The sequence below is a fragment of the Hylaeus anthracinus genome, unplaced genomic scaffold (assembly GCF_026225885.1).
Source record: "Hylaeus anthracinus isolate JK02 unplaced genomic scaffold, UHH_iyHylAnth1.0_haploid 11994, whole genome shotgun sequence".
In the NCBI taxonomy this organism is placed as follows: Eukaryota; Metazoa; Arthropoda; class Insecta; order Hymenoptera; family Colletidae; genus Hylaeus; species Hylaeus anthracinus.
Window position 1 is genome coordinate 15,014,454 of NW_026534341.1, and position 13,028 is coordinate 15,027,481.

General features: G+C 32.1%; 2 protein-coding genes across 3 annotated transcripts in view; one reads left to right on the forward strand and one right to left on the reverse strand.

Annotated features, from left to right (window-relative positions):
- LOC128888639 (actin-binding Rho-activating protein-like) overlaps window positions 1-13,028 on the reverse strand; it is a 32,154-nt gene that overhangs the window by 9,558 nt on the left and 9,568 nt on the right. Inside the window, exon 1 of one of the 2 annotated variants that reach the window (XM_054145701.1) lies at window positions 2,726-2,913. The exons of the other annotated variant lie outside the window; for it this stretch is intronic. Within the exon in view, the coding sequence (XP_054001676.1) occupies window positions 2,726-2,743 (18 nt within the window). The 5' untranslated portion in view covers window positions 2,744-2,913. Of the gene's footprint in view, window positions 1-2,725; window positions 2,914-13,028 lie in introns of those variants that run through there. 2 annotated transcript variants of the gene reach the window in all.
- LOC128888589 (elongation factor 1-alpha) overlaps window positions 9,298-13,028 on the forward strand; it is a 40,514-nt gene continuing 36,783 nt past the window's right edge. The window contains exon 1 of the mRNA XM_054145598.1: window positions 9,298-9,419. The gene's annotated coding sequence lies outside the window, so the exon portion shown is untranslated. The remainder of the gene's footprint in view (window positions 9,420-13,028) is intronic.

The following is a 13,028-nucleotide window of genomic DNA, read 5'->3' on the forward strand; positions in this document are numbered from 1 at the left end:
GAATCACCTATTTCAAGGAACTGCAACATTTTTGGGACACCCTGTATACAGAACTAAATGATACAGAGCTTTAACTCCAAAATTATCGGTCGAAAGCAAAGTTTCAAATATGGAAATTTCATGGTAAAATGTTGCTCATGTTTCAGCGAGAAGGAATTTTTCTTAACTTTGTTACTTAACGAGATATGATGGTCAAGTTTTGCTTTTCAAATGGAACTATATATTTTTTTTTATATCATGCGATAGTACTTTTCCATACGAATTCATTAAGCTTTAATATATTTACCCGATTTTTATTAGTTTGCTAATTTTGGGATTCTAGGCCCAGAATATTGGGATTCTTCCCATTTTCCTTCCTTGGGCCTAAAATCTCAAGTGAGACCCCCTCGTATCGATTTCAAGAACCGCAAGAATGGGACCGGCCGTGCCGAACAGACTTTTTCCGTGAAAATTAGCAAACTTTGAAGTGTTATAGCTTGAAAACTAATAAAAATGGGGTAAATACATTACAGCTTAATGAATTCGTCTTGAAAAGTGTTATCGCATGATATAAAAAAAAATATGTACTACCATTTGAAAAACGAAACTTGACCATCATATCTCATTAAATAACAAAGTTAACGAAAATTCCTTCTCGCTGAAAAATGAGCCCCATTTTACTATGCAATTTCAATATTTGAAATTTTGCATTCGACCGATAGTTTTGGAGTTAGAGCTCTGTATCACTTAGACTGGGGCACCCTGTATAAATACTTTTTGCTCGTACCAGAGTTGTGCAAGTTCGTCTGAAAGGATTAAAAGCTCATATACTGATCATCAGTTTCTTTGTTGGGTTACAAGAGGATAAGCAATATCTGTTCTACGATCATTTTACGAGTTTCTCGTAAATGTTATTTACAAATCGAAAAGGAAATGTTTCGTATCATACCACTGCAAGACCTGTTTTCATAATCGAAACTAGGAAGATACAGTTACAAATTATCACTCTTTATAAGCTTGAAAATTATGCTATTTGTAATTGCTTAATTTTCGACGTGTAATTTTCAAAAAATTCTTAATGAAGCATTTCTAACATTTACAATTTTATAAGATATATACATTTAAGTTATGAAATATATTTTCAGTGCTTTCTAATTTTCAGATTGATAACAAAGCACTCGATAATGAAGCATAAAGTTCAAATGAGTAACCAAAAAATTGCTTAACTATAATTTTGTATATTTGGACAAATTTGTAAATAGCGTAAAGCTAAAGCGCAGTACTTCCTCTGTTTATATAGAATTTCAGTTTGTATAAACTAAACATTACTGAATCGTTTTCTACGAAAGAAAATTTTCTATGGATGGATTTTTGGAAGGTGAACTATCTATAGAACACAAGGCATAAATGGGTGGAGACGCCTAATAATAGAAACGCGTGACAGAAACGTATAGTTCAGTGGAATAAGAATGTTTTAACCAGCCTGGTGCGTCAAGTTCATTGTCGAATGGGTCTTGAACTACTTCTCGTTGAATTTATTTACAATTCGAATACTTTTACGGTCATTCAAATATTTGGAAAATTTAATCCGAATAGTGGACTATCTAAATGTTACTCAAATATTGAACTATTTGAATATTGATTATTATTATAATACTTCACTTCTCGATTACTATTCAAATGTTTGATGAGTGTAATTCGAAAAACTTCTCTGTTAGAATACTGAACTATTCGTTACTCAAATACTACTGAAATATTGAACTATTGAAATATTACTCGAATACTTCACTTCTCTAATACTGTTCAAGTGTTGGATGAGTATAATATGAAAAACTTCAATGTTAGAATACTGAACCTGTCAACTACTCAAACGCTACGCAAATTCTATTCAAATATTTGGCAACTGTGATTTGAAAACTTTACTATTAAAATAATGAACTACTCAAGTGCTATTTGAGTATTAAACTACTCAAACGCTACTCAAATTGTACTCAAATATTCTTCACATATTCGGCAACTGTGATTTGAAAACTTTACTATTAGAATAATGAACTACTCAAGTGCTATTTGAGTATTAAACTACTCAAACGCTACTCAAATTGTACTCAAATATTCTTCACATATTCGGCAACTGTGATTCGAAATCTTCACTATTAGAGTAATGAACTACTTAAGTGATATTGGATATTGAACTACTCAAATGCTACTCAAAGTGTACTCAAATATTCTTCACATATTTGGCAACTGTGATTCGAAATCTTCACTATTAGAGTAACGAACTACTCAAGTTCTATTTGAATATTGAACAACTCAAATGCTACTCAAATTCTACTCAAATTCTACTCAAATATCTTTTAAATATTTGGCGAATGTGATTAGAAAATTTCATTATTAAAATACTGATCTACTCGAGTGCTATTCAAATATTGAACTACTCAAACACTACACGAATGTTGAACTAGTTGAATATCACTCAAATACTATTCGAATACTTGAAGTACAAGTATTTGGGTATTCGTAATATTCTAAACTTTATGTTTTAATACTCGCTAATATTTTATACTATTGTTTCCAATATACTCAAACATTTAAAGTCCATTCGCAGCATTCGAATGCCAATTAAATAAAATGGCAATCCGATGTTCGCGAATTAAAAAAAAAAACAAATCACTGTACTGTTTATCTCCTTCGAACAAAATTTTGCCCAATCTCTAACTCTTTTAACATAATGTTCATAGATACTCACATACATCAACGACGACATTGTTTCACCACGTATCGTTTACAAAAAAAAAGTATAGAGACTAAACTATTAATACTGTTCGAAGGAATAACGAGGAAAATCGACTCGAACTAGCCGAAGGCTCGCGTTCGTCGCGATATCAACCGTTCAGCAATGTTTTGTGGACACACGCACGGTGAATACCACGTCCCGACGCCGCGCGCCTTTTTATAAGATGGTAGCGACGTCAAAAATCTCCCACCAAGAATTTCCGGAGGCAAGGCTCTCGCCACCGAGCCGAAATATTTGCCGCTTTCGCGAGCCAATTCCGCGCGAATTCGCTGCTTTTGATTGGCTGCCAGCACCGCGTCCGCGGACCGGAAATGATGAATCTTCGATTCCGTCTTGCTCGAGTTTTCTGACTACGATATTCATTCACAAAAACCGCTCGCGGCGAATCGTCTTTGTTTTTGTTTACGTTTTACTTCCTTTATCGAATTTTTCCATTTTTGGAGAAGATTCATCGGAAAAATATTGGGAAAATTTGGGTTCTGCTAATGGTGTGTGATGAATTGAATTTTGGTTTGTTAATTACTGAAACAGCATACTTCATTTTTAATTAAGAAAAATATAATAGCGTAAGTCAGTTGCAATAGAAAATAATACATACAATTTCTTTTGAATGAAAAATAATGTCATTTAATAGCATAGATCAGTTTGAGTTGAAAATATAATAATATTAAGTTCCAAATGAAGACATTGTAATACACTAGCGTAATTCATTTCAAACAGAAGATATAATACACTCTTGGACACGATTAATGCTTCACCAGAAATCATCGGAATAATCATTTTTTTTTTTTTTTTTTTCAAAATTCGAGTGAAAGGGAAATATTTATTTATTTATTCAACCATAACACATAATAATTACTTTATCTATTATACACCTTCTATTTCCCATAAAAATATAATTAGAAGATTAATCGCAATAATATTATACACACTGGCCTTCAAAATTAAGAGGTAACTTTTTCAAAATTTCGTAAATATGGGAGTTTTCAACCGATTTTCGTGAAACTTCGTCAGGAGTAGTTTTGTATCATCTGGCTGTGGGCCAAGTTGAATTAGCGAGGGTTGACGCGAAGGAGTTAATTCACCCCCGTAAAGGGGTTGGTGGAGAATAACGGAATTTCTGAAAGGGCCAGAGGTGACGGAAGTGGTTGAAAAAAATCAAAAAAACCTTTGGGGCGACTCTCCTTGATGCCCTTTACAAAATGCACCCCTTGAAATCCCTCTCGGACAAACCCACCCCCCACAACCTCCCACCCCCTCTAAAGTCCACAATTTTTGGACTACAGTCCCGAATTTGGGCTCAATGCATTCCCTGGAATCCCCTGATCCAAGAAATGTCAACGCCCACGCCGTGCAATCCATTAGGCACCCCTGGAGGGGGGGGGGGCGGAATAGCTCACCTATACCAGTTGTTTTGTTTCAGAAGTTTACGGAATTATTGTTGGATTTTCTCTTCACTGAAACAGAAAGTTTTCATTACAAAAACCATCTCTGCGCGTTGGGTTTCGTTTCTACAGACACAAGTCAAGAGGGTGCAGCTGCGTTCCATCTTGACTTGTTTAAACAAAGTATATAGGGTCTATAGTTCAGTCTCGACAGGGTCTATAGTTCAGTAACGAAATTCTTCGCCATAAAGGTTTTTTTGATTTTTTTCAACCTCTTCCGTCACTCCTGAAACCTTCAGAAATCCTGTTTTCCTGCACCATCCCCTTTACGGGGGTGAATTAACCCCTTCGCGTCAACCCTTGCCAATGCAACTTCGCACACACCCAGAGGACACTTCAAAACTACTCCTGACGAAGTTTCACGAAAATCGGTTAAAAACTCCCATATTTATGACGTTTTGAAGAAGTGTCCCCTTAATCGTGTCCACGAGTGTATAATAGCATATTTCATTTCCAATTGAAAATAATATAAGCAAATAATTTTCGTCGTGTAATATTTATAAACTTCCTACTGAAACACAGTACCATTTAGATTCTAACATTAAAATTTTTATAAAATTATATATTAAATTAAAATTATTAAATTATTAAATTAAATTATTAAATTATGAAATAGATTTTCAATGCTTTTTAATTAAGAATTTCATAAAACTATAATTCATTTTTAATTAAAAATCAATATATAGCACGCCTCATTTTCAATTTTTATATGTGATATAAACCTATGAATGAAAACATTCAAAATTGATGGTCGACAAAAAGAAAAATTAATTCGATTAATTCCTGTTGAACTATTTTACGATGATCGAAAATGACTCGAGTTAGAACGATTGAAATAGTGAGGGAACTAGTAGGAAAGTAGGATAAGCTTCCTTGGAGGTCTCCGTGGCGCCATTCCTAAATTATAGTATAACCCAACTGATGTAGTTTAACCGTCCAACTGATGTCTGGAGGTATGTACATATTTCGTTGTTGGCGCGCAGCTGACATTAGAGTAGCTCGGAAATGTTTATCTCGAGTGGAAATGAATATTTTTCACACGTCTCGGATTCACGACGCAACAATATATATTTGAATATAATGTGTGTACTTCAAATATTTCGACATTATTTGGTTTTGGGGCCTCTACAGGAACAATTTAAAGGATCATAAATACCATAACGAAAAGAAATCGGTGACAGAAAAAGATTTAATTATGTAGACGAGAAAAGAAAGAAATATTTTATAGAAAATAATAGGGTTAAGAAGGGAAAATAAAATTTAAAGACACTGACTTAAAATACGTAAAAGTAAACAAGTTAAAAATTGTAACAAAGTTCTGATTCCTATGTCCAAGTTGGAACACTTAAAAAATTGTTTCGAATATATTATTTTTTATTTTATTTGGTTGTAATATTTTGCTAAAGCTCAATTCAAAAAGTTATTAACCGTTTATGAAAATTATTTAAGATTTGGTTACTATATTGATTATTATTTATTAGAACGTTTATTCATCTCCATAAATTGTTTTGTTTCAAAAAACTTGTAGCTTGAGACTTGATAATAAGACTAGAGCTATTTCAATAATCAAATATTTAAATATTTTATAAGAATACTCCCCCCCCCCCTTATTTATCATAAATTTTCTTATGTTTTCTATACTATATCTTCAATAATAAAGAAGCCCAAAATATTCTCTCTTCAATAAACTCACCTTTAAAAATTAAAGTGAACTTCAACTCGTTTGCTGATTAAAATCATCACTTTATATTATTCAATTTATTTTACATAACCATTCTATTGCAAAATTAAGTTTCAAACAAATATGTTGAAGAACTTTACGAGGTTCCCAACGGAGCATATCGCGTGGGATTAAGGGGTTAGTCGCAGTCAGGAAGAGGAAAAACGACATTTCTTTGTGATTTTTTTTTAGTTATTAAATAATAATTTGCGTAAGTAAGAATTAAGTATATTATAAAACGTGTTTTAAAGAACTAAACATTTTTTGTTTTAAGAAATGTTAATATATATCGTCATATAACAGCCGATGACGTAAATGATGATTTAAAAGCATAGGTTTGCGGTGAGCAAGATTTCTCTACACACTGGTTTACCTGAAAACAAAAACAAAGGTAGACTTCGATAATATATTAGTCTAGCGGGTCTTTGATCGAAGGATTTTGGAAAAAATTAATTTAAAACAAAATGGCGTACATTTGAAAATGATTTTCAATTTTTTCACTAAAATTAAGTGGTTCAATACAGGATAAAAAAAAAGTATACAAGAAAATAAAAAATCCTTCGGTCAGGGACCCGTTAGTCTAATATATTTTCTAAATCTACCTTTAGTTTTGTTTTCAGGTGCACCAGTTTGAAGAAATCTTGCTCACCGCAAACTAAGCGGCCACCCACGCCATCGCCTGTTATGACGAAATGGATTAACCTTTTTTTAAAACAAAAATTCTTTTATAGTTCTTTAAGACATACTTTGTAATATATTTACATTTCATTCAGAAAAATTATTATTTAATACCTTAAAAAAAACACACAAGAAATTGTCCGTTTCCATTTTTCTGACTGCGACTAACCCCTAGCGATTATTCTTCCGTTCAGAAGTTTCTAATAAAAAACAAAAAAATATATACATGTCCAATTGAGTAACCTCCTCCTTTTCGAAGTTGGTTAAAAACAATGCCTATCTATGGAAATATAAACTCGTAGATTATAAATTTCAGTTACATTTCTTATACAGATTAGATTAGATATCCCATTATTTGTGGAACTTCACGATTCGTAAAAGGCCTGCGATTGCCCAAATAAAATACGCAAGCGCCGTCATTCTCGTTTGAGCCGATACGAGGGAATCTTTGCTTGCATCCCTGGCTAATTTTACATACCGACATATTTCGATGAAATTCCAACCGTTGCACATGGCCATAATTACGAGTCATTTCGACGATATTCGATGAATGTGACTTATCTCGCGCGTGACGAATAGTAAATGAACTAAATTTAACATTTTGAGAACGTAGTATTTTTGGGGGCAATTTAACGCCGAAGAAAATTATTTATTGGGAGGATAAAAACACCTTGGTGAATACTAAGTTGAATATTTTGGGACAAAGTTTTAGTCTGAAATATACTTGATCGAATTTTGAATTGTTGACATCATTTAATGTCAATTATAATTACCAATTAAAAATAATATAATAGCACAATTCATCTGTAATAGAGAATAATGTAATCGAATAACATAATTCATTTTTAATTAGTTTAATTAGAAAGTAATGTAGTTTTGTAGCATAATTCATTTTGAATTAAAAATAATATCATTTAATCGTATAGTTCGTTTTCAATTGAAAACTTGCAATAACTTTCATTTTACACATTTTCTTTGTAAAACCAATAATAAACCAGCTATTGTATATTTTATGGCTGGTGACCCAAAACACTCTCCCACCACGAATTTTTCCAATGCCACCCACATTTGATTTTCAATTAATTTTATAACCTCTAATCATAATTTATACATTTACATTATGAAGAAGTATTCCCAAAACTTCAAATTACATTAAAACTTCTTGTTTATAAAAATTGTTTCGACAATCTCTGATGAATAAGATTTCCTGTATCAGTTTTGGACACCCAGAAAATTCACTTGAGTCACACAACGAGGTATGTTAGGAAACATTGTTTTGGGAATTATGAAGCATGCTCGTCAATGTCTCCTGCAATATTGAAGCAGCACGGACATGTTACCTCTCCAAGTATTCAGAAATGGCGTTTTCTAAATTTGCTAGGCTTCACGTGATATTTTAAAGAAATTCGTTGCCAAAAAGACACGGGAACAAGTACCGGGTAACTCGATTAACGAGGGGATCGTGTTACCGTGTTCTGATCATCCCAAATTAACTTCCGACCAGGAACAGTTTGTCACTGACAAAGTGACGATATACGAGCTGGATCGAGCTAGGGGATGAATGTTAAAAGTGCTCGTAAATCAATGGGCGAGTTTCCCTAATATTTATCGCGGCGTCTTTTACTGATTCAGTATTTAACTCTTCAACACCTATTTAACCCTCACAATCAACACAATAACCGATCAAATTCCAATATCTCGTTTATCATTAATTTTACAGAAAAATTGGATATTAGAAAAGTTATTGTAAATTAAATTTGGAAACATTTTCGCTGTATACAAATTTTCGCTAGGCCCGATAATAACCGAAATATGAGCCCATCCTTTCAACATCAAAAGCTAAATCAACGAATGTTGTCCTTTAAAATAAGATAATTAACTGTGGGTTAGCCGGATGAGAAATTGAAATTCTATAGTGTCGCTTAAAGTATAGTATATCGTAAAGAGGGAGAGTATGTCGTAAGAGAGAGGTTTGGGGCATCACCCACAAAATTCACAATATCTTGCTTGACGTTAATCTGATAGAAAAAACGGATATAATGAAAATGATTACAAGTTTAATTTCGAAACATTCTCTTGGTATACAAATTTTCTCTAAACTCAATATTAACTGTGAGATTTATACAATATCCAATATCTCGCTTACTCTCCGCCTCACGAATAAAACACACATAACGAAACTGATTCAAAATTAAATTTTGTAACTTTGCACTCCCACACAAATTTTCTAAAAACGCCACACTAAGGAGACATAGTAATTAAAAATGAAATTGAAACAAGTTCACATCTGTGCATCAGCAAATGATAAAATTTCCCCTGGCTCAGGCAACTTTCATCAATTACTAAACTAATGCAACGTTTAATTTTGTTTCATCGCGCTGCCACAACTCTGAATTCTCAAGCGCATACCATGACACGCGTTTACTCGTTACTCGTAAATGAATCAGCCTCGACGTTAGCCGAACGACGGCCCACGTATCGAGGGTCCCCGTTTCGTTGAAAAACAACGAATTCTGACGCATCGTAGGTAAATTTACTGCGAACGTCCTCCGTGAGACGACGGCTGCGGAATTTCGCGTTCACTATTAGAGTCGAGGGCGGCCTCTGACGTAGCCGTTCATTGATAGCCGTTGGATCCGACGACGCAAAAACGCGTCTAATTTCGCGGTTCCGTTTGACCACCGGTCGGGGATGCGCCTTTTACGGTTGTCAGTGCCGCGTGTGCCACTTGGAACGGCGAAAACTTTTACTAGAACGGCGTTTAACGAAGAATTGGGTTAAAGTGGTGTAGTGTGATGTAAAGGTAGGCTCAAAAGTTTATTTATTGGCACTGATGAAATACAATTTGAGAGTTTGTAAGATTGAATGAAAGGATGGGTATTCTGGAGGAAATTAAAATTAAGAATTTAAGGTAAAGATAGGCTCAAAAGTTTATTTATTGGGAGTGGTGAAATAAGATTTAAGAATTTGTAAGATTGAATGAAAGGATGGGTATTCTGGAAAAAATTGAGACCACGTTAGGCTTAAAAGTTTATTTATTGGCACTGATGAAATATGATTTGAGATTTCACAAGATTGAAAGGAGAGATGAGTAGTTTACAGATAATTTGTGTTATTTGGATAGTGAGATAGGGAATGGTGTATTTGGAAATAAGATTGAGGATGTATGTTCTTGGACTAGGTCGTCGCTTTTTGAAGTTATTTAATTATTATTGTAACTTGGATATTTCCAATCTGTTTAGTCATTGATGCAATTTGTATTAGTAATAACTTGCTTGGAAATAAAATTGAAAAGGTGTGTTCTTCAATTAGGTCACTATTTTTCGAAGTTATTTATTTATTATCATAATTTGTATATTTTCGATCTGTTTAGTTATTGCTGTAATTTGTATTGGTAACGATTTGCTTGGACATAAAATGGAGTAAGTGTGTTGTTTTTTTAATTGAATAGCTTAGATCAGTGTCTTCCAGTTGTTTAATTATTCTTATGATTATTATACATTCTACAGTTTCAATTTCTGTATCGATACAATCTGTATCCGTTAAATATGCAATTACTCTTCTTAACCATGTTGCCAACCACTTGAGCTTTCATCATTGTATTTTGAAGAGGGTTAGATATTTTTGAAGAAATTTCTATTGTCTAATGGTAGAATAGAGTATTTGAGTAATTTATTTCAATTAAATAAAAATTTATCAAATAAATAAATAATTTATCAAATAAAAAACTACTAGACAAAAATAGCGGAAGACTTTTTTAAATGTTCATAATTATGAGAGTTTTCAATCGATTTCGGTGAAACTTCGTGAGCAATAGTCTTCAAGTGTCTTCTGGAAGTGCGCAAAATTGCATTGGCGAGGGTTGATGTGACGTGTTTATTTTCTTTTCTACAGTTTAAAAATTCATTAAAAAAAAATAGTTTAACTGTGCTCTAGAAACTTCACCAAAACTTATTCTTCCTCAAAGCGATCCACGTGGAAATGGAGTTTGAGAAATGGTGGTTTAGGTAGTTTCAAGATTTGTTTAGCGTTGGAACAACAAGTGTATACGTGAACCAGTAAGAGATGGATGATAATGTGTATTTGGCAAACAGCTTTACGAGAATCAATCTGTATTGTATGGTTGTAATTATTGGGTAAAATGAAAACTCTATATTAGCACAAAATTGAATTTTTTTAATCGAGTATTCTTTTATGAATATATCAAAATAATTATCAAAGTGTCACTGCATCTCTACGCTTTCTACGTTCTATGTCATAAATAGTAAAAAAAATTGAATGACAAAAATAAGTAGACTGTATTTGCTTTGTATCATCAATCATAAAAATGCGAGGTTAAATTAATAAATAAAGTGGAATAAAATTAGCAGCTTCAATTTGATAAACAGAATGTTGTTAAATTTGGAGCTTCAATTTGATAAATAAAATGCAGTGAAAATAGCAGCTTCTAGGATGTGTCAAACGTGCTGGAATGAACCAGTACAGCATGTCTGACCTTTGATGAACAGTTTCACTTAAAATGCTATGCGTACGAACTTGGAGTCTGTCTGACGGAGGCTTGGAAGTATCTACTAGAATAAAGCAAAAAGTGGAACGTTCTATAGGTGATCATTTATCTGCTGATTTTATGCGCTTATGATACAAACTAATATAATAAACACATGCTAAACGTAACCAAAATATATGTGCACTTATGCAAAATGAAATGCTAGTATTAATATATTATTGTACGTCATAAATGCATAATTCTTCTTTCTATATTATTGTTCGTCATAAATGCATAAAATTCGCAGTCTAATTTTAATAGATAAGAATTCAGGTCCCGTTTGTTTACTATGTTCGTTATTTTTTTAATTAATCTGGGAATTAATGACAATTTATCCACAAAAGACGCAGGAATAATTTCTTTTGTAAGTGACAACATATTATGTCATTTGATAAATTCTTACCACTTATTGTTGTACTATTCAAATTAATGTATGAAACAGTCTTTAAGTATTATGAATAGACTGCGGATCTTTATGCATTTATAGGAAATTTGAATATGAAAGAAACTAAAAAATGCAACCAATATGCAAGACTATAAAAAAGATTGAAAGTAAAGTTCATGTTATAATACTTGCAGAATAAAATAAATTCCTATTTAGGTTCAATTTTTGTAGGCACGTTCCCGAAGATTTTATTTTGGATAAAGATCCGCAGTCTAATTATGAAAATAAGTAATTAGTTAATTACCCTCTCCTGAATGAAATGAATTGACTGAATTAAGTGAATTAAATTACTGAAATTAATGGAATGAGTAAATCTAATAAATTAACGGGACCATTCAAACCAATTATAGGAAATTACCTCACCACAACAAAATAATATCATCAAGAACCAGCACTGTGACTACCCTCTCGTTTGCCTATTATATGTCATTGCCATATTCTCATATTTAAATTAAAAGCAAATTTATTTTACCAAAGTGTTATGATCACTTGAACATATATTATACATAGTACTGCTTTCGTTCTCAACATGTTCTCATGATCGAGAAACTAAAAATTTTGTATGCCTTATCACAATGATAATACAGTGGGTGTAGAATGTATTCGTACACCGATTAATTTCTCAAAAAACTTTTGTGTGATATTGTAGTTTTTTAACTTCTTGTTTTATAATCAATGATGTTTTACATATTCTCGGAAGTCTCTAAGGTAGATATAATCCAAACAACATTTATTAGTTAATATAATTTGTGAAATTAACAAAAAAATGCGAAAAGTGGGTAAAAGTATAGAAGTAATAAATATTTGTACGATTCTTATGACAATTTACAGTAGAGTTTGTAACGTCAACACATTAGTTTATTGCTCCGTACGAATTAAAAAACATCAAATTTCCAGTAAAATACTTTTAAAAAAGGTTCTAATAAAGGAATGGAAAAAGATCCCACTTCGAATAACTAATAATTTAATTAATTTAATGCTTAGAAAAGTTGCAATAATTATAAAATCAAAAGGAAATCCCACGAAGGAAGTATTATATACTTATAAATTAATGTAAATTTCTTTTTTTTTCAATCAAGTGTTAAAAATTAAATAGTTGTACGAATTGCTTCAACATTTCTGTGGATTAATTGTGTTTTTTCCTTGTTATTTCCGCAACTTACATAAATAGCTATTTTTTTTTAATCTATCTATTCTAGAGATTTCCGAGAATATGTAGAATGTCATTGTTTATCAAAAATAAAGTAATAAATTACAATTTTACATAGTTTTTTTTGGAAATTTATCGGTGTACGAATACTTTCTACACCCACTGTATATGATTCTTAGAAATACTTGTCATATTTCTTGTAATTCAAATAACAAGACCTTGAATATTTTCCTACTTTCCTATCAAAATCATTATACCATCGCTATAAAAT